The sequence below is a fragment of the Spea bombifrons genome, chromosome 2 (genome assembly GCF_027358695.1).
Source record: "Spea bombifrons isolate aSpeBom1 chromosome 2, aSpeBom1.2.pri, whole genome shotgun sequence".
In the NCBI taxonomy this organism is placed as follows: domain Eukaryota; kingdom Metazoa; phylum Chordata; class Amphibia; order Anura; family Pelobatidae; genus Spea; species Spea bombifrons.
The window spans coordinates 61,985,506-62,012,043 of NC_071088.1; the positions used below are offsets into that span (position 1 = coordinate 61,985,506).

Consider the following 26,538-nt stretch of genomic DNA (forward strand, 5'->3'; position numbering starts at 1 on the left):
GAGGTAACGAGGGATTTAATTTTCTATAGTTCTGACCTTTGTATACTGTAATTGAGATAAATGAAATACCTGAATCTGCCAGAAAACTATTAGGTGATGATGGGCGTGGCATGTCATGTAGGTACACATGGCTCTGCATGTAGATACAGAGCGCTCTGCATACATCGTAAACAGTCTCAATGTACACTCCAGTCTGCAGCTACCCCCTGCATCACCTTGTTATGCACACACCCATGGTTTTGTCCACTCAGAGTGCTCTGCACACACCCTTGGCTTTGCATACAGGCACGCTTTGATCAGCATCAGCTGGGAGTCTGTATCCTCCCCTTAGCTCTGGTTTCAGGTGTTCTTCTCGCTCCTGTTTGCAAACCGCTTGTGCTCCATGTGACAGCCTCAGGTGACAGCTAAACGTCTCCATCCTGTTGCTCTGCCCCCCCCCATTACCCCTCCTACAGCCTTTGGGCTCTACAGTCTTCTTACGCGTCCTCTCCCCCACTACCCTCTACCTGCAAGAACATTTATGATCAATTGTCTTATTTGCCCAAAAACTAGATTTTAATTCCCCCTCTTTATAAAATGTCGTCTGGTGTATCAGATCAATCGTCAGCAAAAGTGAGCTCACCTACCGAAAAAAAGAAGAGTCTGAGAAAGAGGTTACTTAAACTATTCTCCAAGAGTGAGAGTAATTTAAAGGAGAAAGTAGGAACTTCTCACCGGGGAGGCAAGTCAATCACAGAAGAATCCAGTACCATCGGACATGCAGCAGAACATGTGGACAAGAAGGGGAGACACAGCTGGAGTGAGAAGAGGGGGAAGAAGGACAGGTAAGGTGCAGATGAAACCATGGCAAGTGAATAGTGAATTATTAGTGAATAATTTAAAAACATTACAAAGGATATGTGGATGTGTTAATGTGGCAGAGAGATAGTAGTAGATCTGGGTGGCTTGGAAGGACAACGTGTCCGGTGGGGTCCCAGTGTTATTTTTTATATGGTTATATATTTTGCTAACTTTCAGTTGTGAAAAGGCTACATCATTCAGTGTTGCATACTTTCCCATTCTTTTGTATTTAATGTGTGTCAATATGTGGATAACATTGTGGTTTGTGATCTTGTGATTGCACTAGGGGCTGGTCTCAGTGAGAAAACTAACTTGTTTATTCAGTAAGTTCCATTTTGGGTGGTTTGTGAACTTAGTTTGTTGGTGTTTTCAATTTTTCTCTCAGCTCCCTGGAGGGTTTTAACATTATACTAATATTTTAAGGCAATGTTGGCAATTGTGGGAAAATACCCCTAAAAAGAGTTACACACATTAACAGCCTTTCCTATGGCTCTGTCTCAGCCACAGTGTCTTTAAGCATATCAGTGTTTCAGTGAGATCTGCCCTCTGCCATCCTCATGTTCACCCTTTGTCTCTCCAGTGAAACCTTATTTTTCCTCTTTCTGCCACCTTGGTCGTTTCCCTCTCTCTTCTATTTAGTTGCTTTCTTTTTTTCTACATCCCCATTTTTATCCTTACACCCACTCATCTACTGCTTTTTTTCCAAGCTCTCATGTCTGTCACTTTGGCTATGCTGGAGTTTGGTGGCAGATGGGAATTTTGGTCTCATATAGTTTCTCTCTTGGTCGTCTTTTATTTAGGATACCTGTGGGGAGGCTGTTCCACTTATCTACTACCTTCTCTGTAGAAACATATTTAAAACATATTTACTTTCATTAAGCTGTAGTTATATTGTAGCGGTCCGTTTTTCACATAAATTACCGTGTGACATGGTAACACACACACCTTACACATGCCAAGTTATAAATAATAACAAATGCATTGGCATCGGCATGTCTATTTCGCATTGAAAAATCACTTAATTGAATGATAGGAAAACTACTGTATGTACAGCCTGCTTGCAGCAATGCCCCCAGTTGCCCCCTCCGTGGCTTACATCCTTATGGTTGAGCTCATGGATATGACATCATATCTTGAAGCTCTGCCCCTTAAGGATGCACAACGCTGTGTAGAGTGCTCTACAGAGGCTGTAATGGCTAGGCCCAGTGCTCCATAATGTAAATGGGGCATCAAAGATCCTCCTTGTAACAAGCCCATTGAGCAGATGCACGTGTGGGAGCCTGATCGCCCTATAATACATCAGTGTCCTGAGATTCTTCATTTTTGCAGTCTTATTTAGTCCTCAGGATGTTGCATTTATAGTAATTACAAAACTAATCCGTCGCCCATCTTTTAAATGATTAGACTATTTGCAATTCAGGAATTTCACCGAATGTGGAGTTCTCGGATTGTAAAAAAAATAAACAAATAAAGATTGTAAAAAAAAAAAATAAACAAAGAGCGCTCAGAATTTTTTTGGTGGTCCAACAATAATTTTAATTTTGTGTGTGTTTCAGAGAGACAGAAGGACCACGAGGTCCAAAATCTTCATATTCAGTTGTAAACATTGTTTAACCCCGTAAGGACTATGGGCGGTCCCAAAACCCATTGAAAACAATGCATTTTGAGCCCGTACATGTACGGGCTTTGTCATTAAGGGGTTAAAATTGCATTGTTATCATACACACACACATTATATATATATATATATATATATATATATATATATATATATATATATATATATATATATATACATAATCAAAATGTTTTTCATTCTAATGATTCATTACAATTCCTACCCTTTAATACCCTGCAGTCATGGTATGTTAACTGGGTGAGCGTGTCAAAACAATCAACATTTAGGGAGGTCACACCGTATTACATATAAACACAATCTTTGTTCAGCCCTTTCTGCTGCTGGTAAACTTCTGCTACTGATAAATAAAACTCAGGCACAAATAAAGGTTTTGTCCTTCATTATGGGAAATACAATGCATTTGTTTTAGCAGAGAGTTTACCGATGCATTGCGGTCTGGGAATTGTGGTTACACACCCAATGTTCACAATTATTGTAAGTTGTTTTGTTAGGAGCCTAAAAATCTCCTTTGTATTAAAAATTCCCGTGACTCACTAACCATATTAACAGCGTTTTTTGCGTTATATACACAAATTTATGTTCTCACATTTCAACAAGGGAACTCGTTTAATAGAAAATATTCAAGGAGGTCTGTAATGTGCAGCTACCTAAGCCAGTTAACGTCACCTTTAAAATAAAATACACAAACACCATCCTGAGTTAAAAGGCTGTCATCTTTTATTTAGCTTTAAAACATTTGCAACATATTAAACTTCAATCAAATGTAACACATACATTGTACCAACATCTTCAAAACCCCCATATATATGTATATATATACATCTCACTGTTTAGTCCTACTAGTCTGAACTTAAAAGATATTGCAGGTGACCTCCACACCAATAAAAGACACTGTCAGTGAGGACAAACACTTCTGACGAAACCTGTCCGTGAGGGCATCATTTTTCACCACTGATGCCCTTGCGGATACACTGACAATGAAAACCATTCCCACTAGAAACCCAAAGTGCAGCTCTAACTAACAAGTTAACCCCTGCAAGCTCCACGGCTCCACGGCCCCCCAGCTTTAATGTCAGAAGACCAAGCGTTTCTTTCTCACAGGTAATCAAATTGATCCTAGCCAAAAGGTTCATAACTGTCTGCTTTAGTTAGTGAGTACCAAACAAAAAACATTGCCCAGGACTAAACAAGGCTCAAGGAAGCCTTTTTACTGTTTTAGGGACCTTGATTTCAGAAATCTTACCCCAACATGAAGAATATCTCTAAACATATAGGGGAAATTTCCATTCAAAAACTCCCAGATGACCTGAGATGCAAACATGAAAATCATCAATGTGTATGCTGGATTTTCTGAGAGCAAACATGACTCTGATATCGTCAACAATCCTCTGAGGCTTCCAGAATGGTACACCCAGTTGGGGCTGGCTACTGGGTAAGTAGAAATAAATACACGTCGTTGGACAGGGCATTAGCAAGGGACATAATGGTGAATAACAAACCCTCAATAACAATACTCTTCTTTTCAAAGATGATACCGAATATGCATGCAAACCTTGATTGATGGCACCTCTGGCCAATATGGAGCCCTAGAATATTCACAGAAATTGTGTCACATCACAGTTGCATGTTTAATGCAATATAATATATACTGTGAACACAACATTCGTGGGACATTGACACTGAAGCATTAGAAGAAGTCCCTATTGTAAAGGATGTGGAGCAGTATATGGGGATGCACTACAAGAGACTGTATAGAGAATGTCTTCACATTAATGTGCTATGCTTCTTCAACATCTTAAAATCATTACCATGCACATATCACCTTTCAGCATAAAGCAAGGCCCATAAAGGCATGGTTTGATGAGTACGGTATGGCGGAACTGTTACGTTCTGCCCAGGCTGCGGAGCTGCATATCTGTGCTGCTTTAGTTTCTCTGCTTTGCTTTGATCCATTCCTGGATTTCCTTTTGCTTTGTTCTATTTTCCATTCCTTGCTTCTGCTCCGGCTCTTTGCTTCAGCTCTGCTTCCTTTATTAGGTGTGCCCCACCTGTGTGTTCTGTTTGTCTCAGTCTGCAGTCTGCAGTCTAAGGTATGTCTCTGTGCTATACGTGTGGTTTGTTTTGTATCTTTGTCAGCAGGGATTAGCGTTAGGACCCACCGTCATTGGAGTACTTTGGCGTAGTGGTGGGCTAAGCATACTATGGCCATATCATGTGACGAAATCTCCAATAGTTATCTTGTAGTCCTAGGCTAGTTTCTGTATTCATGTTTGTCTGTCTCTTATGTACCTTTGCCCTTCTTCCTTGAATCATCTGAGGATTCCGGTTCCTCTCTCCTCTCCCCATGTCCTTGTTAATATGTCCTATCCTTGCTTATAGGAGAAGCGTCCGAGGGTTCCGGCTCCTCACTCCTTCCCCTGTGTTCCTTGCCTTCTTCCCTGTCCTTTGTTGTGCCCTGTACCATGTATGTCTTGTCAGGTTATGTTTATTCCTTGTCTTGTGCCTGTTTATACTTTACGCTATTCATGTCATGTTTCTAGCCACTTCTCATGTATATCCTATATCATGTTTCTTGCCTGGTCTCCCTTTCCCTTGCTGTGTTATGTGTCTGCTACATTAACCCTTTGCCTAGCTTTCATTCTCCCAGCCTGCAGCATCCTGCTCGTGATCCATGTGATATGCTTCATGCCTGCTCCAGGGTGCCTGCAGGATTTGTTTTGTTCTGGTCTACATCTGCTGCCATATCAGGGCGCTGGTGTTTGGCTGCACTACCTAGGTGCTCAACGCCTGGGCGAGTGTGGTCACCCTGCAACCAGGCCCTGCCCCAGACTCCACTGCTGCATCGTGACTCCTGCAAACAACCATCGGGCGCACTGGGTCCTTCCAGCCATCAGCTTGGACCCAGTCCGTGACAGGAACTTGATTGGCTTGCACAAAACAACTACAACTGTCACATCCCAGGAGCGGTGTCTATGCTAATGGAGTCCCAATTAGTTGAACAGAGGGTTGCACAGATGAATGGACTGGTGACCTATTGGTCAGACAGCTTTTGATGAGGGTCTCACAGGTGCTACAAGTGAGTGGTAATTACCTGCAGCCCTATATAACCCCATTATATCATCCAGTCAGTGGTCAGACAGGACTTTGCTGCATAATGATTGGATCTTGTCCCCTGGCTTGTCCTTTGTTGCTGATGTTTGTCTTCTGCCTTGAACTCTGCTTCACTGCCAGTGCCTACCTTTGTACTGTTTAGTGAATATGCTTTTTCCTTTTTATTTCATTAAATTAAAACCATGGATTTGTCCTAATACCATTTGTCTTGAGTGGTTCTGTATTTCATGAGTCTTCTGGTGACCACCGCAGTGCCAGAACCTGAGCCCCCTTCAAACTGTTTTCTTCTTGTGACGCAGAAGAAGATTACCCTTCCAACCTAGACCGATGCGGTCCAGGTCAGAAGGGCCCTTTCTAAACTATTTGCAACTGGCATGGGGAGACAGGAACAGGGGGTCGCACAAGCCCCCCCAGAGGCCTGTAGTTAAGCAAGTGTTCTCAATGTTTATAACACAGCACGTATTCTTCCACATTCTGTTTTTCTTTATTTCTTCAATGGGTGGTTTACACAATTGCAAGAAAAAAAAACTTGTAACGAGAGATTGACAAGAGAAGAAGGCTGTTATCCACATAGTTGACATTACGGTGTGGCAGAAGGCACAGTCCAATAGATGGAGCTCCAAACACTCTCTGTTGCCAGTATAGACTCCAATCTATTGCAAATAATAAAACCGTTTTAGTTGGAAGACATCACTATCTTTCAATAAGCAGCTTGATTGCTTTCAGCATACATGGTTTATCAGTCATCCAGTTACATCCATCTTAGTGACTAGCAATAGTTAATAGTAATGGAAATCAGGAGAAAAACAACCGAGATCTGGGGCAGCAGTCAAAAAAAAACAACAGATGAACACCTGGAGGAATTTAGGAGTGAGAGCAGAAAAATTCCCATCAAAAGATGCAGAAGGAATGAGGAAGTGGCTGCAATGATTTTGGAGCCTTCTACCAATGCTAGTTTTCTGCATTAGGTTTCATTTTATACTTGGACAAAGCAGCTTTGCAAAGGTCGTTGGCTTCTGTTCCTGGCAAGTTGTTTTTTGTAATGGTTAAAATGATCCAGGAGTAAGTCATGAAGTCTCTGAATATAACAAAACAAAGAGGAGGATCCTGGAGATGGCTTGGAGTAGTCAATTTTTGTACGAACAAAATACAGCATTTAAGATTGAAACCTGTACTTTCTTTTTCATGGAATATATGGCAGCTATATTTTACTCAATATAAATAGTCTGTGGCAAGGTATTGCCAGGACATATACATTGGAACTCTCTTGGCTTGACCTGGAGACTCTGGATGGTCTCCAGGTCATTTCTTGGGACCATTTTCACTGGGCACGCTCTTAAATCTTGCCTGACCGCCTCATTAATTAATTCCTATAGAGGTGAATGACTTCTGTGTAGCCAGTGCTGGGAAGTTCCCAAGTATGAATATACATTGAGACCTGAAGCTTGAGAATGTCTTATTTGATGGTGAGGAGAAAATGAAGGTCTGTGACTATAGTCTTGTTGCAGAGGGTGTTTTTGCAACCATACTTACAGGATATTGTGGAACATTCTTTTACAGGGCACCAGAAATAACGGTATATCTCCTGAAAGAATATGGTGTTGCTTTGGACTGGTGGTCCTTCCTCATGCTTAATAGAGATTTTCATTTCAATGATTGCTACAGCAGGAGGGCCTATTCTGTTGTCTATGACAGCCCCAAATATACAAAGAACTTAGATAAGCTGTGGCTATATTGAGCCATGTCTTAAACAAAGATCCTAAGGATGACTGGCAACTTTAGAAAATCAAGTGGGGGAATGTATATTGTTTTTTTGGAGTACAGACAGGGCTTTCTTTTGATACTACGTAAGCCTTTAGCATAAATAACATTTAAAAAGATAAAAAATATTGGTTCATGATTCATAATGCAATTGCGCAACATTAACCCTTTCAGTGACGCAGCACTAAGCTGCTAGATGGTTTTGAGTCACCAAAACCCATTTGAAAATTGTCCCCAAACTCAAGGGAGGAGAGATACCAAAACCATATGGTAAAAGCCTCAAAGCCTCAAAAACCATGCCATCTGTTAAAGAAAAAAGGGAAAGCCTGATATTCTTCCTGATGCAAGCAACAAATGTGTAAAGTGTGTGAACTTAAGATTTCTGGTTGTGGCAGTCCCCTTACAAAGGTAAGTGGGGTGTATTTGAGGTCATTGGGTGAGGTGCTTGGGGGAATATATAGTTAATGAGGGTTTAGAGGTGGCTCTACCCCCAAAAGCATGATGTACGGCTTCCTGGTTCAACCAAAAGAAAGTTGAAATCACGTTGCACTCTCATGATTTGGGGGGTCTCTTGTGAACATGTAATGCTGACATACCACACATATGTGCGTGCTCAGGAGAAGTAAGGGATTGTTTTTCTTTCCTGTTGCAGGAAGCCCAGCATACAGCATCCATCCTAAATTGTGCCTGATTTGAAAAGGTTTTTGAAATCCTAGGCTGATTTTCTTTCTTTTTACTGTTTAAGGGTAGTTTTACCCCTCACAAGCATTTAAGTGCACAATCCTTATTGCACTGTGTAAAAAAAAAAAAAAAAAAAAAAAAAAAAAAGCAAAAATCACTTTGTTCTCTTGTGATTTGGGGTCTCTTGTGATCGTGTATTGCCAGCATACAACACATATGTGGAATACCCATTCGTGTGGCATATTGGTGCACTCTGGAGGTGTTACTGAATACAAATCAAGGACTTACTGTTTTTTTTTTCACATACCCACTCAGAAAAAAATATGGTGAAACTGCAAAGTGGATGTGAAATATTTTTTGTTTTTATACACCAAATTTGAAATGTGATGGTGTGGAATCAGGTGCATGGAACCCTCCAGTATATAAATAATCAGATTCCTTGGGCTGTCTGTTTTTGAAAATATAGAATTTTATGAGGTTAAACTGAAATACGGGACCTCAAAATATGTGCCCCAAAAGGATTCCAGCGTTTGGAAACCGTAATGCACATTATTCATATTTGAGCCTTGTAACTACAAAAATAAGCATACCTGGTTATAAGCATACCACCCCAGGTGCCACTCATCAGGGGGTTCCACCTAACGCAGACCTGCAGCTTACCACTGTGGAGCTCATCTAGCACATTGTGAGAGGAAACTCTTTTCCCACCCAGGTTCCTGCTTCTCCTGCATGGGGAAATCATTTCCCCACACAGTGTGCAGGTGCCAAAGCAGTAAGGTGCATTAAGCTCACATCAGTCTGAATAGATTTCTGCGCGGTGATCCCCAGTGATGCTCTGCCGACCACCAGACCAGAGAAATCTGCAAGAGAGGTAAGGGGGTGTGGGAGAGTGAATGAATGAGTGAATGAGTGAGTGAGTGTTTAGGGACAGAAGTGGGAAAGGCAGGCTGCTAAAGGGGCAGAGTTGGCACAGGTAGGCTGTTTCATGGTCAAAGTTGGCACAGGTAGGCTGTTTCATGGTCAAAGTTGGCACAGGCAGGCTGTTTCAGGGGCAGAGTTGGCACAGGCAGGCTGTTTCAGGGGCAGAGGTGGCACAGGCAGGCTGCTTCAGAGGCAGAGTTTGCACAGCCAAGCTGCTAAAGGGGCAGAGGTGGAACAGACAGGCTGTTTCAGGGCAGATGTGGCACAGGCAGACTGTTTTAGGGGCAGAGGTGACACGAGCAGACTGTTTCAGGGGCAGAGGTGGCACAGACAGGGTGCTAAAGGGGCAGAGGTAGCACAGGCAGGCTGTTTTAGGGGCAGCAGAGGTACTAGCAGGCTGCTAAAGGGGCAGAGGCATACCACATCAATATCTGGCTCAGTATATAGTGATGGGAGTTTCGCTGTACCACCATCAATGTCTGGCTCAGCATATAGTGATAGGAGTTATGCTGTACCGTATCTATTCAGTAAATGGTATTTATTTAAACGTATTTAATTTATTTATAGGTTAATATTTTATTTTTTCAGATTACTATTTTTTCCAGTTGACATACAGTTTACAAATTTGTAAAATAAATATTCTTGCCAACATTGATTTTGTGTGGGGGTGCCACATACAGGATCTGCCCAAATACTCTAGGTACGCCCCTAAATTAATGTTTTTTTTCCATTTGGATTGACTATGTATAATCTTTATAGATGAAACCATAAAAAAAGCTTTTTTTCCCAAATTTAAGATGTTTTCAAACTAAATATATATATATATATATATATATCATATTGATCAGTATTGCTGCAGACCTGATGAAGAGAGGATAACTCTCGAAAGCTTGTCTTTTAAATATTATGTTAGTCCAATAAAAAAGGTATCACCGCATACAGAGATCAAAAGAACGCCTCACTTCTCCAAACAAAAAAAAACAATATATAATTTAAGCGATAATAAAGACATAGCAAACACACAGAAATTGTTCTGGTCCTGTAGTGTAAACCATGGAAATAGCCCTGGTCCTTAAGGGGGTAATTTGTAACCATCACTTTTCTTCTCTAGTCCCCCTCTGATAGAAGAAAAATAATAGTAATTAGTATATTTTTTTTGTAAAAAGAGCAGATGTAGTTTTGTGTACTACTCCCATCAGCCAGACATCTTCATAATATGAGTGGCTACCCTAATGGCGTTAGTTGTGTAATCTCACCTACATGGCCAGCATGTGTAATCTACAAGTATGTACAAATAAACACATATGATATATTGACTACAGGAAGTCAGTTTTTTTTGTTATTTTTATTATGATTTGACAGTATGATGTTGGTAAAGAAAGAGTTAAATTAACTCTCTTAGAACAACAGAGATAAACTGACCTGATTTTGAGAGTTGAGCTAAGGATCATTATTACTGTGCACATTTCATGATGTAATTATTTTAACAGCCAGCAGGGTCATCTTGTCGATATTCTGTTTGTTGGAGTTTTCATGTTTATTTTTTGCTTTTATATGTTTTGCTTCATCATTGTGCTCTTCACACAAACAGAAAGAAGGGAGTTCCCGTTCAGGTTCCTGTCTAATATTTCTACGAACCTTTTATGCACACTTTGCTTCATGAAGCATTTATGCAGTCATTTAAATTCCTTGAAGCAGATAAGGCAGAACTCATTAAAAAGCCGGTCAAACAAGTTTCAATGTGAATTCCAACAGCTTGAACAATCACCTGTCACATCTCATTAAATATATATATATATATATATATATATACATATACATACAGGCCAGGACTGGCCATCAAGCACACCAAGAAAATGCCTGGTTGGCTACAACATGATGGCACCACGTACCTCTCTCTGCTCAAAGTTTCAAATGGCCAAAGAGGGACATTTTTGTTTTAGGGTGTGTGCTTAGAGGCATGGCTGGGGTGGGTCTGTACCTAGACACTTTCATATGCTTGTACGACCTATTGACATGTCTTTATATCACTTAGGGAAAGATCAATGTTTTTTTATCTGCACAATTTAACTTCTAAACCCATTTCCCGCTGCTTATGTACATACACATTATTGTGACTTTCAAGGCTGTAAAAACATTGTGATACACTTACACCCAACAAAGATTGAGTTCCTAGAAAAGGTGAACATCATGGGAGGAACCACAAGTGGAAATGTCCCTCCTAAAAAGGGACTCTTGGGAAGTACGCTTTAGTGTGCTGTTTGCGGGTTAGACACAGTACAACAGAAAATAAACTGAATTTCTGCCTGTGTTCTTCCATCCCTGTCTCTATTTCTAATACTCATTCTCCATTGGAATTACACACTGGACCAATGAATACCATTAACAAAGGAGGGAGCAAAAGTAACTGGAGTTTGGCTCACATAGTTTGGGCCTCCAAAAACAGCCCTGAGGATCTGGGTCCTCAGTTACACCATCCTGGGCAGATAGCACTTATTTCAGTATCCAGATGCTCTCTGTTCAAAGGTACATCAGGGCCCTGCAATATACATATCATTTGTATCCTAAACTCTATCTTTGAATTTGAAGCATGCCACTTGGACCTTGCAATTACATCTCACAACAGGTATTTCCCAATGTTCCACACAACGTAGCACATCGGCAATCCAGTACAGGAGAAGACATTAGAAATGTATATTAGAAATGTATAGAGATAAAACAAAACAAATACAGAATGTCTAAGAGCCCTTTGAAGTAAGTAGAATAACATTTTGTAATTCAATGTATTTGGTTATGCAGACATGCTTCACTGGAAGGGATATCAGAAGGAGTACAAAGCCTTCCGCGGCTCAAACACCCCAAATCTGAAGATGCTGACCTGAGAAAAACAACAAGGACATCGAAGGTGAGATAATCTGTGATATTTGCAAGCTGCACTGTGTCTGTGTGATATCATCTTTATAATTATTACACTTTTCTAATTAACAGTGTAAGGAAATTATATTCATACTTTACCACTGAGTCACAGACCTTTCCTTATTTCTTTTAGTTCCTCACAGCTGTAGTCTCACATTACAGGAAGACAGAACGACATTCACTGTAAGACAGCCCAGCGACTCAATCCTCTCTGGTGTCTCATTTGTAATTGGGACATCAGAACTCTCTCACTAAAGATGATTGCACTTTGCAGTATGTTACTATGAGTCACTCTGACCCATTATTGCTCAAATTTTATGAATAGGAATAGGAGGAATGAAGCTCATGACATTAATTCAAGGAATGGAGTAGTCTAATGGAAGTCACAGAATTTATTAGCATTATAAACACATCTTTTTAAACTATCTTTGAAAGCAAATGACTTTCATAATAATAATAATAATAACAACAGTCAAACCCATCATCAGTAAAGAACTGGGTTTGTAATATCTAGTACATACAAGCATTATAATTGTGTCTACTCTGTGAATAATTCCTTCTTCAAAAGTAGTTACAGTAATGCACTCATTAACTTTCTATCCCTTAACATCTACAGGTTTGTGTCAGTTTTACCCATATCTCTATTACAATACTAACCGTGTAATTTATATATATATATATATATATATATATATATATATATATATATATATATATATGCACTTTTGTTTGATGTAGCTGAGATCTCTTAGGGATGATAGTTACTTAGTATTTTTTATAACTAAAAACATCTACACCTAACTATGGTATAACTGCTATTTTACCTACTTTAATAGAACATGATATTTACAAATATAAACATATTTATTATTTAAATGATGTATCCATTGACAATTCAGTGTATCCCTTCAGTCTTTTACTAAACTAATTTCCAGTCACTCCATTCTTTTCCCTCACCAGACTCGCTCTTTAAGCTACTCTGAGTTGGAGCTACCTGCTTCAGGCTTTCTTCAGCGGTTTGGAAGCTTGACTTGGCGCAAGAAGAGGTTCAGTGCCACAGAATATAGTGATGCAGTCCATGCTGAATCATCCCCACAAGCCTCTCATTGGTCCATGGGTAGGTTGACTGTAAGTAGTGAGATAGAAGTGGGTAACAGACGCCCCAGATCCTGCATCGTGGAATCTCACTGTTCATCTCCAGCCATAAAAGATCCCAAGGGAATTCAAAGGACATATGAGGTTTCAACATCTTTTGATTGCCTGGCAGATGGTGCTGGCTGTGGCTTCCCCAGTATTGGGTTTTCTAAAGACCTAAACACAACATTGGATTCCTCTCTCACCCTTTCTGAAAAACCAGAGGAGTCCATGGACCACTGGGCAGAGAATATATTAAATAAGTACCTATCTCCTGTCAGCTACAAACCACAGGGCTCACTGGTATATCATGAACCTGTAGATTTACATGTGTTGGACATTGTGAAAGAAGATGAAGAACCACTAGTATTTCAGAGCCCCCTCCATTTAGATTCATTTAGTGTCATAAAACATGAAACGTATTCTCAAAATGAGACAAGTCCTTTATGTGAGCAAGATATTCATCCCAACAGGCATCTCGATTGCAGCTCACTTTGTGAAGTACAGACATTAGCAAAACAAAAAACCACACTGGGGCTTGAAAATAAATCAAATAAACCATTCAAAAAACACAAATCCAAGTATACTATTATCCTCACCCAAGAAAAAAATCAGAAGGTACTCTGCCATGATGAGCCTCAAGAAATATCACATGAGCCTGTGCATAACAACATACCCACAACCCATAGTCCAATGCAATTAATTAATATGGTAGAGGAGATTTCTACAAAAAAACAAAACCTACAACTCAGAACCTCCTCACAAGATGCAACAGATAATGACATTGCTGAGGCCCATAGTTTGCCACTTTTAGAGAAATCTTTTAAGGAAGGTGCACAACAAATTAACATTCCCCTATATCCAAGCATCTTGGGAAGGGGACATTTGCAGGATGTGTGTGAAGCCAGAGCATTATCACCAAAAGGCGACATAGTTCAATCAAGAGAACTGGCATCTGCAGTCACACCAAAAACCCGATACGAAGTCATTATTACCATGACCAAGGAGCAACGACAAGGTGAGGGAGAGCAGGTGCCAGAAACGGGAGGGAACATGCTGAGAGAAGATGAACTTGCAAGACCAGATTGCAAGCTGTCACCTTTATTGGAATCTCAGGCATGTGGCAACTGTGGGGTGGGTCCTCCAGAATTAACATCTCAGATACATTTGGAATCACAAAAACAGACTGGAAAGGATACCATACAGGAGGAGGAGGAGGTGACACATCAGGACAGGTAAGGGGGTAAACCTTTGTGGGAACATAGCTGGAAAAATGTACATGTGAGCAGGGGATCGGGGGGACTGACTAGAGATATCTAGCACAAAGAAATGTGAATAAGAAGAATCTAAACAAGTACATTGTACTGTGTATGGTCTGAAACATTTTTTCCTTACCATGATGTTACATCTGAACATATCTGCAGGGAACTTTTGTACATCTGAATACATTAGCCATGAGGTAGCAGGAGTGCTCCTGTAGAAGGGACCCAGGCTTCCATATGGGGTGAATAGTAGACACTAGACAGTATGCAAGTGTGTGTGTACATATTACAAACATGCCTACGTAATGTAATGTATGGAGATCACCCTTGGTTGCATTTCTGACAATTAACCTGCTATACAATATACATTTGTGATTGCTTAGCAGTTTATATGTGTTGCCTGTTGTTTACCAACCTGTCAGGAAACAGTGTTTACTGTTCATATGGAGAGATTGCATAAAAAAAGGAAAAGCAGTAGCTGGGGACGGGGTTATTTCCAGATGACTGCTATACAGCATACTTCATTCATGGTAAAGAGCCTGTGTGTAATCTCATTATTTTACCTCTTTGATTTCATTATTGCTGCTAATCATACATACTTCCCACCCTACCCATTAAACTTTTTGCAATACAGCACATGGCTGCTGTGTAAGGTTTGGACTCTGCATTCTGTTTCTGGTATACTGCTTGCTCACACAGATACAAAGTCCAGATGATGGGGAGGGGTATAGGAGCTTAGGAAGTGGATATATATCTTGGGTGATTCTAGTCGATAGGCAACACGCAGGGACTTCCTCATATTTAAACAGTATGTGGCCCCCCTGCTGGAAGCACCAAAATATTTAGGTAAGTGGGCAAATGAAGTATCATGCATTTTAGCCTTTACTGAAATTAGTGTATCACAATGGACTAGGAAGGGGGCTGTTGGACCATTATACTCTGGGCCGCTTTGATTTATATATTTTGGGCCACTACAACGTTTTAGTATGTTATATGTGTGTACTGTTTATACATGTAGCCACTGAGATTACTGGGGTAAGAATATATTTTCATGCAGACCTTTGAAATGAATGTGTATTGGAGACAGCTGGATGGTGCATATTGAGTTTTATGTTCATTAAGAATGTTTTTGGCCACTCCTTTATTGGGCTACTTGGTTTGGGTTGTCCCCAAGGAGGAATAGTGCCAGGCTACCCTGGGAGTTTACTATATAATGCTGACAGGTTGACGTGTTTAGAGCGGATTTCTTATAATGTATTTTCTGGATACAACTATGAACTGGAAAAAAATGCTAAGGTCTATTTGTGTGACACAGTGAATCACAAAAGTACCTAGGACAATGAGTTTACATAAAGCGTTTCATTCACTAATGGTGGTCCATTGTCAGCAGCAGAAGGCACATCTAAAGCTTGTTACACTAAGTTATATTGCTGCACTATTCCCTTAGGCAATGTAAATATCATGAAAATATTAATATATAGATGACAATGTATGTATATATTCTTATATAGCTGTCTTAAGTATTATTTTTTTTTAAAAAAATACAAACGTTTAATAGTTCCTTCCTATGCAACTATATTTAATGGACTCCTTTGGTCTTAAACAGCAAACTCTTTATATTTTAATCATGACTCCTACTTTTATAGCAATGCATTGGCATAACTGTTGAACAGATAAAGTAAATAATGTATTTACATGGTAAATTGCAAACTAAGACATATATATGAGTAAGACATTCCATTAAACAGGTCCTTCTTTCTATTGGCCTTTTTTAACAGCATGAATCACTGTTTAGTGATCACTGTTTAGCGTATATCCTGTATGACCAATCTGATGCCACAAAGTTGTAAGCATTCAGTTATCTAAAATGTATCTGTATGCTGTTGCATTAACATTGCTTTTCACTGAAAGTAAGGGTCCTAGGCCAAACCCTGAAAAATAACCCCAGACCATTATCCCTCCTCCACCCAACTTTACGGTATGCACTACGTATTCTGGTAGGTAGTGTTATCCTGACATCCTCCAAACCTAGATTTGTCCATCAGACGTCCAGATTCATCACTCCAGAGAACACGTTTCCACTGCTCCAGTCGAGGTTCTTACAATTGGTATTGGGAATAGTGATCTTCAGCTTGTGTACATCTGCTTAGCCATTGAAAACCTTTTCACAAAGCTCCTGATGCACAGCATTTGTGCTGATCTTCCCCTAACCCTAGTTCAGAGCCGTAGCTAGCTCCTCTTGCACTTGAGGCAATAATGGAAAATTGATCCGCCTACTATATTTTTACAGAGGTTATTTTATTTACACTGCCTTTGCACAAGACGGCCCATACACACACTTGCCCATGAACACAAAAGGCAAGAATGGAAAATTGTGCCGCCCCCATACTATATTTTTACAAAGGTTATTTTTTTACACTGCCCATACACACGACTTCCTTTCTCCTCCTTCCTATTTCTTGCTATTTGAGCATGAGATCTGTGTCTGTAGGTTCCAATGCCACTCCCTGTGTGCAACATCATTTCCCAGCGCTCGGCTACACACGCTCGGCTAATTGCCGGTACACAGTGATCGAGAGCATGGATGCTGAGGTCTGACTTGACAGACCTCACGCTCCCTTAATGTTGGGCCCGTAGGGGGAGATCTGTGATCACCCACCAATCTATTTATCCGAGCTGCACCTCTGTCTGGCTTTTTGGATGAGGCTAGAGCTCAGCAGGTCAGCAGGAATCAAGATTGAAGCCCTGATAACATTCATCGGTGTTTGGGACACCGGAGAATGAACACTGCACATGCGCATGCCCCTACACGATCGTGGGCATGTGCAGTAAGCCTCTCCGATGAATCTGGACCCACAGTAGCTAATACCTTGCATGTTCTGCCCCTGACGTACTAGTTCGCTGGGGGAGAAAGTTATGCCCACTGTTCCTGCAGGTGGAGCAGCCCCTTACCCTAGCTACAACTCTGCCCTAGGCTCACTCCTGACACTCTACACTAACACATAAACTTATCTAACTAGCACCCTCCCTTTTACCTCGCATGATGCTTTTTATTTTAAATGCAGCTTGCAGTCTGTGTGCAAGTAGCTTCAGCTTCTACTACTGTTAGGTCTTATAATGTTCATTATGTGACCCTACTGGGCACCTCTGCTACTGGACGGCCTGAGTGCCGTGCATCACCCTAGCACGCCCCTGCTTAGCTCTCTAGGAACATATCTGATGAAGATGCTTAATTTATACCCAATATTTAAAAGACAAGGAGGAACACTTTTTGTTGTAAGTGTGTGGTTAGAGGTGTGGCCAATGGGTAGAGCTTAATCAAGAAAGTAGTGTATCACAATACAGTGTAATCAGTATTTTACTTTAATTATTATTAAACCCCAAGGTGCTTGTGCTTCTCCTTGTCGAAGTGAAGGGTGATCAATGAGAGGCACAGTGGAAACTGGACCCCATCATTTCTCACTCCCCAAATATGCCACCCCTTCTTTGCACCCTCTTGCCTACACATGGTCCAGGTGCTCTCAAGAATGGAATGAGGGGGGAGACACTGATGTCCTCAAGGTGAAACAGATCCAAACCACCTACAATTAAAAATGCCCTTAGTAGGTCACAGTGCTTCTGCTGGCATTATAAAAAATATTTCACATCACCTATAGGAGAAGAAAATCCAGGGTAAGGTGAAGAAAAATTAAATGTAGTGGTATATATACAATTATCCTCCCAATGCTGTGCTGGAGTGTACCTTGCACCCTTTTACGAATTTGGGGACAGTGTCCAGGTTTGGACATCCCTGGGGACTCAAGAAGCACATAGGGCTCCCTACTACCTTGACCACGAGGCCAGAGGAGCTTTTTCCACCTCTCAATAGTTCTCACTTGATCTTACCAAAAGACAAAGCAGTTAACTACGTGTACAACTAAAATATATCAGAAGAATAATGGGTTCTATTTAAACTTTAAATTGTAAAGAATTTGTAAAGAAATTTCTGTGGTGTGTATATTATTGCATTAGTTTCTAGGGTTGTAGGACACAGTGCCATACCATCATACCCACAGAATATTATGAGCTTCTAAGAAAACATAGACATTCATGGAGGAAAGAGGAACAAGGGATTTTGGTTCCAAAGAGGGGTATTTTGGAGGTATGCCAATTTTTCCAGGGAATATCTAAATGAGGCAGCTTATTAAGACTGCAAAGCAAAGCAGGGTATTTCATTTTAAAACATACACATATAGTTAGGCTGACCATGCTGGAATCTTAGCTGACCAGAATTTAATGTCATTTCTTAGAATGACTAGTGTCCTTCATAGTGAGTACTTACGGTATGTGCCTTAGCATACAGGTGAAAGCTGGTCTCTACTGTATATCGGAGAACAACATTTCTGAAATTTCTCCTGAATGAAGTATAAAATCTTACTTCATCATGTGTAGGAAGTTGTACAAGACAGGAATAAGAGACTCCAGTTGAAGAAGCCAGAAAACTATATACCATATGACTTGATTTACTCTGGGGCTAGGTTCTGATTTAAACTGAAGCAAAAATAAAATGAGAATGTATTTAAATGCATTAGATTCCATTCCCAGATTTCCAGTAAACAACTAACAATTTACATGAATTGAAAATTCTATTCTGTTTAAGAAAAAGGATAGACAATGTGCTGCTTGAAAAACAATAGGATAGATGTTTTCTTATTATTATTCTTCCAATAAGTTATAGTATGGCTGTAGAACTATCTCAATTCCTCTCTTAACGGTTGAGCTCTGCTCCCAGTTGAGATCGTTGCTACATAAGATGTCACATCCCTTATTAAAAAGAGTAATAGCCTTGCATTGATTTCACTGTCAGTCTCCTAACAGCATTGCCATCGTGTTTTTTCTGGACAGTTGTTCAGCTAGCTCTTCTAAATTTTCTGTTTAAATCTCTTTACTATTACTCTCAAGGAGCCAATTTATGTCACCAACTTTTTCATCATCCCATCTAGTCTATATCAGTCACATTCTCTGTTATTGACGCAAGGGTAGTGTTGTGCTCTTGCAAATCCAGAATATAGTCAGGTCAAAGCTTATGCCAGAAAACATTCATACATGATATCGACGCTTAACACCACACCACTGAAATGTTGGAGGTTTCTTTAATTATGTCGTATGGCTTTTTTTTCAATGTGACATTATCAAACACTTGAATAGCCTAATTACCGGTAATACCCTTGAATGTTGTTTGTAAGTGATAAGCTTTCAAGGTGAATATTTCTTCTTCGTTGGTGAGTTGTAAATGCGAGGTTGTGTTTGGAAGGAAGACAATCTTGACCCCTTGGCCATAAGTATTCAAATCTCAAATCTGGTGGGTGACCAGTGGCATTGTCCAGAAGCAGCAAAACCTTGTTAGGAAATCTATTTTTTCTATAAAACTCCTTTACTGCTGTGCAAAAATACAACATGTACCAATTATTTAAAATTGTCTGTGTAACCCAAGCTTTTTCCCTTCATGGTATTTGGTGTTTCTGAATGGTAAACTAACAAAGGTTTTAATTTGAAAACACTTAAAGCATTGGCAGCAAATAACAATGGTCCTGGCACCCAGGGGCAAAATGTTCTTCACAAGCAATGAAGATACTATTGGGCAGCTTTTTTGTTGTTTTGTCTACAATAAAAGTCTGGGATAAGCATTTCTTCAAAAACTTGTTTTACAAAATGAATTGGAAATTAATTTGAATTTGTAATATCAGCACTAGCTGCATCTCCTGACATTTTAACATTACAGGTTTTTGTTTTGTTCTTGAATCTAAAAAAAACATTCTCTACTTGCGGTAAAATCAATAGAACTTTATTCATCATTCCCCCTGATCTGTCTGGTGGGTCTTTCCTGTTGTCGGCTCCGGCCGACAACCCGACATTGCGGTCTTATATGCACTGTCGTAAAATCCTTCTGCGGGGTGCTGTCCCGACTGCGCTTCAGGCTCTCCAATATTTGCAGCTTCGGGGTTACATTGCCTCCATTCCGCAAAAGCACAACCTTGGCAGGGATCCCACCCCGTTTGAGTCGTTATATTTGAAAGATGCTTTACCCTCTCATGGGATTTCTCTACTGGATAGTCTGCTTCTGAATGTGGGGGTAACTACCTTGCCAACCTACGTGGGGAGGTGGGAGTCGGAGCTTGATGTATCGCTTACTAGAGCGCAATGGGAAAATTTTTTGACATTGACACATGGTTGTTCCCTAAGCACTAGATCTCAGGAACTATCCTATAAGTTGCTCACAAGGTGGTACCGGACTCCCTCCCGTCTGCGAGCCATGTTCCCGATCACTCGAATGTTTGTTGGAGGTGTGGCATGTCGGTGGGGTCGGTCCTTCATATTTGGTGGGAATGTCCCCTTATTGTCCGTTTTTGGAGAGCTATCCAGAGTGTTCTCCCAAATTTCACTGACTCCTCGCCTCCTTTTGATCCTGCCAGTTATTTGCTTCATCACACCCCCATTCCTGTTTCTGTGTATAAGAAGTCGGTGGTCAGACATTTGCTGGATGCGGCTAAGGCCTTGATCCCCTTGCATTGGGGTACTGTTACCCCTCCATCGTTTAGAGACTGGGTGTTGAGGGTGGAGAGCATTCGGGCTTTGGAGGAGTTGGTGGCCAGCTCTGATCAGCTGGGTGAGAGGCATAGGCAGACTTGGTTTTACTGGTCCCAATACATGCTGAACCCCTCTACTCCTATCTTACCGACCTGACGGTCACGGGAGCAGGGTGTGTCAAGACCCTGCTCCCGTGACCCAGAGGATTCGGGTGTAGACTCGGAGAACCGGTGCTTCACCTGGAGATCTCCGGGTCAAACCCGGAGAGTTCCCAGGTATGCATACATTGTAGGCAGTCATAGGATATGTTGGGTGCCTTTCCTTGCACAAGCATCACACTGTGCTCACAGTTTATAACAATCCTATATGCCTGGTAATTATGTCTGATAGTAAGCAACTAAGCAGACTGTGGGCCTCATTTATACCTGGAAAAAATACTGTGGTGTGTACTGTGTGTTGACCAAGATCAATGTGTTCTCTAAGGTTTTTGTAGAAACATTTTAAATGTGACTGTGATCAGAAAGAGTAGATCACATTTTCATTTCAAGCCTATGAGTATTACCTGGTATGTAGGCAGAAAGAGCAACTGTACAAAAAGACAAATGTGTTCTGATGATTCTATATCTGACATATTAGGGGATACACACAATATTTCTGAATAAAACCCCCTTTTAACATTTGTAACAAACCTCCCTTGTTAAAAAAAACCAAAAAGGCTGCACAGTGAATATTGGTCATTTTATTAACAAACAGTAGTTATGATCCGCCCCCATTCAGTTATAACTTTCATAATTATGGATATGGTATGGATGAAAAACACTTAAAGTGTGAAGATTGGTCAAAAGTGCTTAAACAGACACTCCAGCCACCAAATGCACTTTAATGCATAGGATAGGTGTGTGCATCTATACTCTTATCTGCAGAATCCTCACAAATGCATTTGCCTCTTCTTTTGTTTTGGAAGAATGCATATTTAAGTAATGACAGTGAACAGTAATGTGGATATCCAGGAATCAGATTCAAGCCCATACTGGCCTGCCCAATAAAGTGATCTTGCCATTGAACTTGGTAAAATGTTGAGGTAACCTCTGAGTTCATTCAATGAGTCATAATGCAAACTAAAGAAGTTAAAAGCACACTCCCTACTTTGGGTCAACTGAATGTGACTGTTTAAACCTAAAACATAAATGACAAAAAAGAAGAATACTAAGATGATACAGAAAGGTAGCAAGCCAATAAGAGATCATTAGAATATCAAGTCAAATCCTAAAAAGTCATATATTTAGGGGTTACTCAAGGTTTTTAGGACCCTACATGATAAGATTTAGGGGCCCAGCCAGGGCCGGCCCTATAATGGGGCAGACTGGGGCAATTGCCCCAGGCGGCACTTTAGAAGGGGCGGCACTTTGCCGCCCCAAGCGTTTTTTTTTTTTTTTTTGTAGCGGAGGAGAGAGAGAGGGGCACCGAGTGGTTTTCGCTTACCCGCTCGGCGCCCCTCTCTCTCTCTCCTCTGCGGCGAGTCTCCCTGTTCGGTCCCGGTGCCGGCTTGTAATGCAGAGCGCCGGAAGTGACGTCAATTTCCAGCGCTCAGCATTACAAGCCGGCACCGTGGCAGAGCAGGGAGACTGTTTAAAGGTAAGTACCGGGGGGGGGATCGTATGGCGTCGGCGAAGTTTAAAATGCCCCCCCCGGCGTCGGCGGGGGGGGCGTTTTAAACTTCGCCCCCCCCGGCGTCGGCGGGGGGGGGGCGGCGTTTTAAACTTCGCCCCAGGCGGCGTTAAGTCTTCGGCCGGCCCTGGGCCCAGCTATATGTATCTTAAAATACCTTTACTCAAAACCAGGGGTAAACAATAGGGGTCCTAAACAGCTTTAAAGTATTTATATATTATAACAGAGTTTCCCAACCACCTAAAGTCACATGTATTTGCAGGTGAACTTTGTGTGTAGCAAATAGGTGCACAGTAACTATCAGTTTTAGCTCGTATAATGAAGGTTTTTTTTATTAACACATTTCTTTTCATCCCTATGATATCATTTTCATTAGTAAATTCCAATACGCTCCTTCATAATGCAATAAATCACTCCTTTATATTATAGTTGGCTGAATCATCACACATTTAAAATAATATCTCTGTTCAAATAAAAATCTTGTCACCAAGAAAATTGCTGTTCATATGGATGAGAATTAAAACATAGTGCTCTATAATTCGAACGTTGCTGTTTATCCCACCCAGTGTGACCAAGAAGTTGCACACCGGCAAGGGTCTGGAGGTTATTTAGGGTGTGCAAGGAGGGGGCTGCCAGATAGCGTTATTTGATGAAAGAGTGTATATGTAGGTCTTTCATTTTTTACTCCTAGACTGCTAGTTACATATAAGATACTTAGCTGGCAAAATGGGCTTGTATGGCCTGCTATGTGTCTCCTATGTAGTGGCAATCTGAGCGCTTACATTTGTACGTATCTCCTTTTCGTAGTGTAGTGAGCTGTACCAGGTGTTGGCAAGGTGTTCATCACCACAATTTGTGATGTCTGTCACCGTGCCAGACTGAACTGCCAACTACTAGAGGTGCCAGGCCAGTTGGGGGAGATCGTGAAGAGAGAGAGAGAGAAAGAGAGATAACGAGAAAGGGGAAAGAAAATAAAGCTTCTCAATTGTATCCAGTTTGCAGCCCTGGGAACTTGCAGACGTCCAGGCAGTAACTTTAAACATAAAGTTTGTATACAGAGAGGGCCCGAAGCTGTTATAAATATTTGATATGCTTCCTTGATGAGGTGCATTTTTAGCATTTTTTTCTCAAGTCTGGAGGCAAGGGGAGAGTCTAACTAAAGGTGGTAAATTATTTTTTGGAGTATGGGAGCAACCCTTGAGAAGCATGGGTGAAAGAAGCAAGCTTTACAGAACTGAAGAAACAATTTGTCAGGTACATGGCAAATACGAGATCAGGGAAATCCCTTCAACGCTATGTAATGGGGAAGGAGTGACATTTAACAGCGAGGTCAGAATATCATCCCGTGTGTAAAGTTAATCTTTAATCTGAACTAAATGTGAGTAAAACCATAGCAGTGTGTTGCAGGTCATTTGAAAATAGTAAGAGATATACATTATGTTTCCCCGCCTCTCCTGCGTCTTCAACCAATCAAAATGTGAATAGTCAAGGTAAAAAATTATAGCTCTTTAATTGCATTGAGAGGCGGGGTGTATGTGATTTTCTTTCACGTAGTTCAAACAGGTTACACATTCACACTTAACTTGCTGTCTTCTATACAGTTTCCTCATTTTTGCTACTTTATTTTAACCCTCCACACTGCCCCTTCATTTTTATAAACTGATATCACACAGAAATACCCCAATTCTATTTATGGTCTCTTTATGTTAAAAAAACACACATACGCTTATATTTGGGCTTTGACAAACCCAAACAGGTTTCCATTTATTGACTTGCCCTGACCTGTATATTTGATAAGCACGCACCTCTCCAAGATCTGACACCGTCAGCACACATTATGCACGCATCATATTCTCTGTTAACTCTAAACATGCAATCCAGTATCCCAAGGTAAGGTCTCTGTTTTTTTTCTTGGTTAGAATTTATATTTACTATCACGATATGTGACCCCAGATGCCTTAAAACAAAACTTTATCTGATAGAATAGTTTTCATATTTATGACATCAACATCCTAATAGAATCTTCTGTAGGTATTGCTTTTGCCAAAAATATCTTTCACCTACTCAGATTGTAGTGATGGAATTTCAATTTCTCTAAGAACGCATGTATGTCGCGGGAAGCACATAGCTATTTATACCAATGCTATACAGAAAGTGCCATTATACAGTGATTAAAGGGACACTCCAGCCATCATATGCACTTTAATGCATTTTTATTTTTAGTGGTAAATAAATACACGATTTTTATGTATGGATTCAGTATACATATCCTGAATGATATATGTAGTAGTTTAAATGTATTTTTAAATGTACAAAAGTTGATCCCAACTTGTATATTTGTGTATTGTCTCTCTCTTGCTTTGTACTAGAGGAAGTAAGAAAAAAACGTTAGGAGTCTATTATTATTATTATTATTATTACTATCTATTATGTATGTAGCAGATTCATTAGGTAGAGAGTGCAATGCCCGCAAGTTTATAATCTAAAGGGAGTGGGGTGAGGAGAAACATAGGGTATGGAGAAAGTTAGTGGCAGGTAAGCTCTAGCTTCAAAACATGGTGTGTTTTTCAGAAGAAGTGGGTTTTGAGATATATCTTGAATATTGGGAAGAAGGAGGTAGGTGAATGTTTGTAGGTATGGGGCAGCAGTGAAGTCTTGTTAGTGGGAAAAGAAAGAGGTTATACGTGAGGATGAAAGCCTTAGCCCATGGGAAAAATGTAAAGATCAAGTAAGGGTGTATTTTGTTATGAGGACAGAATCTATGGAGGAGCAGTGTTACAGAGCAGACAAAGAGAAAGTAAAATGTGAAAGAAATGAGTAAAGACAGGCATGACGTAAATTTTACCAGATAAAAACAATCAGCGAGAAAATTCCACATGACTAAATATGGGCATTATTGGGCTATCGAACACAGGCAGGTAGACAGACAAGGGCAATAGGTAAACCTGGCACAAAAGCAGGAAAATAATAATAAATTGATCATTAATAGAGGAATGTGAAGATATCTTGGTCCAGTCAGTATAACTTTTTGTGTAGATTTTTGTGGGAAGATGGCGGAATGTGTTTCAAGCTTTATGATGGCTTATTTGCAGAGGTATGGTGGACTATATGGAGGAATATGTGGCAGGGTTTATTTAGATGATTAGCTCTATTGAGCAGGGTCATCCCTTCCTTCAGTCTCTGTTCACTTAAATATGTCAATATTATAACGTGTTATATTTAAGATTGCTGCTAAAAGTGGTTCTACAAGCTATTGAATGATAAGGTGTGCTTACTTTTTCACACAGGACTTCTCAGTTTTGTCTTTTTATGTTGGAAATCATGACAATGTACCGTATTTGCTCGATTATAAGACGAGGTTTTTTTCAGAGCAAATGCTCTGAAAAATACCCCTCGTCTTCTAATCGGGGTCGTCTTCTAATCAGACCTCAAATAGAGGTCTGATTAGGAGACTAAGATCCAGATCCCCCGCACCGCTGCAGGGGACCTGGATCCTCCTGTCTCACCCGCCCCCCCCCCCATACACACACTTACCGGTGCTTCCTGCTTTGTTGCCGGGGCAGCGGGTTGACGTCTACGCGATGCGCGTAGACAACGTCCGCTGCAGCCGGAAGGAGGTGTGGCTAGCAGCGGGGGTTGTCTGCGTCCGTCGCATAGACCTTCCCCGACTGTCAGAGTCGGGGAAAGTATACGCGACGGACGCATACAAACCCCCGCTGCTAGCCACACCTCCTTCCGGCTGCAGCAGAAGGCGACGTCAACCCGCTGCCCCGGCTGGAAGCACCGGTAAGAGAGGGGGGAGAGCGGGGGAAGGGGGGTGAGAGAGAGAGGGGGGGGAGAGAGAGAGGGGGTGAGAGAGAGAGAGAGAGAGGAGAGGAGAGAGAGAGTGTGTTAGTTAAATGGGGTTATAGGGTGTGTGTGTGTTAAATGGGGGCATAGGGCATTTCTGGAGTGGCGTTAAGGGGGCATTTAATAGAGCACTCTGCCTCCTGAAATGCCTTATACCTCCCTATATGCCACTCTGCCCCATAATATGCC

General features: G+C 40.9%; 1 protein-coding gene across 3 annotated transcripts in view; it reads left to right on the top strand.

Moving 5' to 3' along the window:
- The first annotated feature begins 449 nt into the window (after positions 1–449).
- The window catches only part of CRYBG2 (crystallin beta-gamma domain containing 2), a 53,587-nt gene continuing 27,498 nt past the window's right edge, over positions 450–26,538 (top strand). For 2 of the 3 annotated variants that reach the window (XM_053454498.1, XM_053454500.1), the window contains exons 1-3: positions 450–824; positions 11,753–11,858; positions 12,830–14,238. In XM_053454498.1, the coding sequence (XP_053310473.1) occupies positions 577–824; positions 11,753–11,858; positions 12,830–14,238 (1,763 nt within the window). In that variant the 5' untranslated portion in view covers positions 450–576. Of the gene's footprint in view, positions 825–11,752; positions 11,859–12,829; positions 14,239–15,039; positions 15,112–26,538 lie in introns of those variants that run through there. The other variant, XM_053454499.1, reaches the window with a different exon arrangement.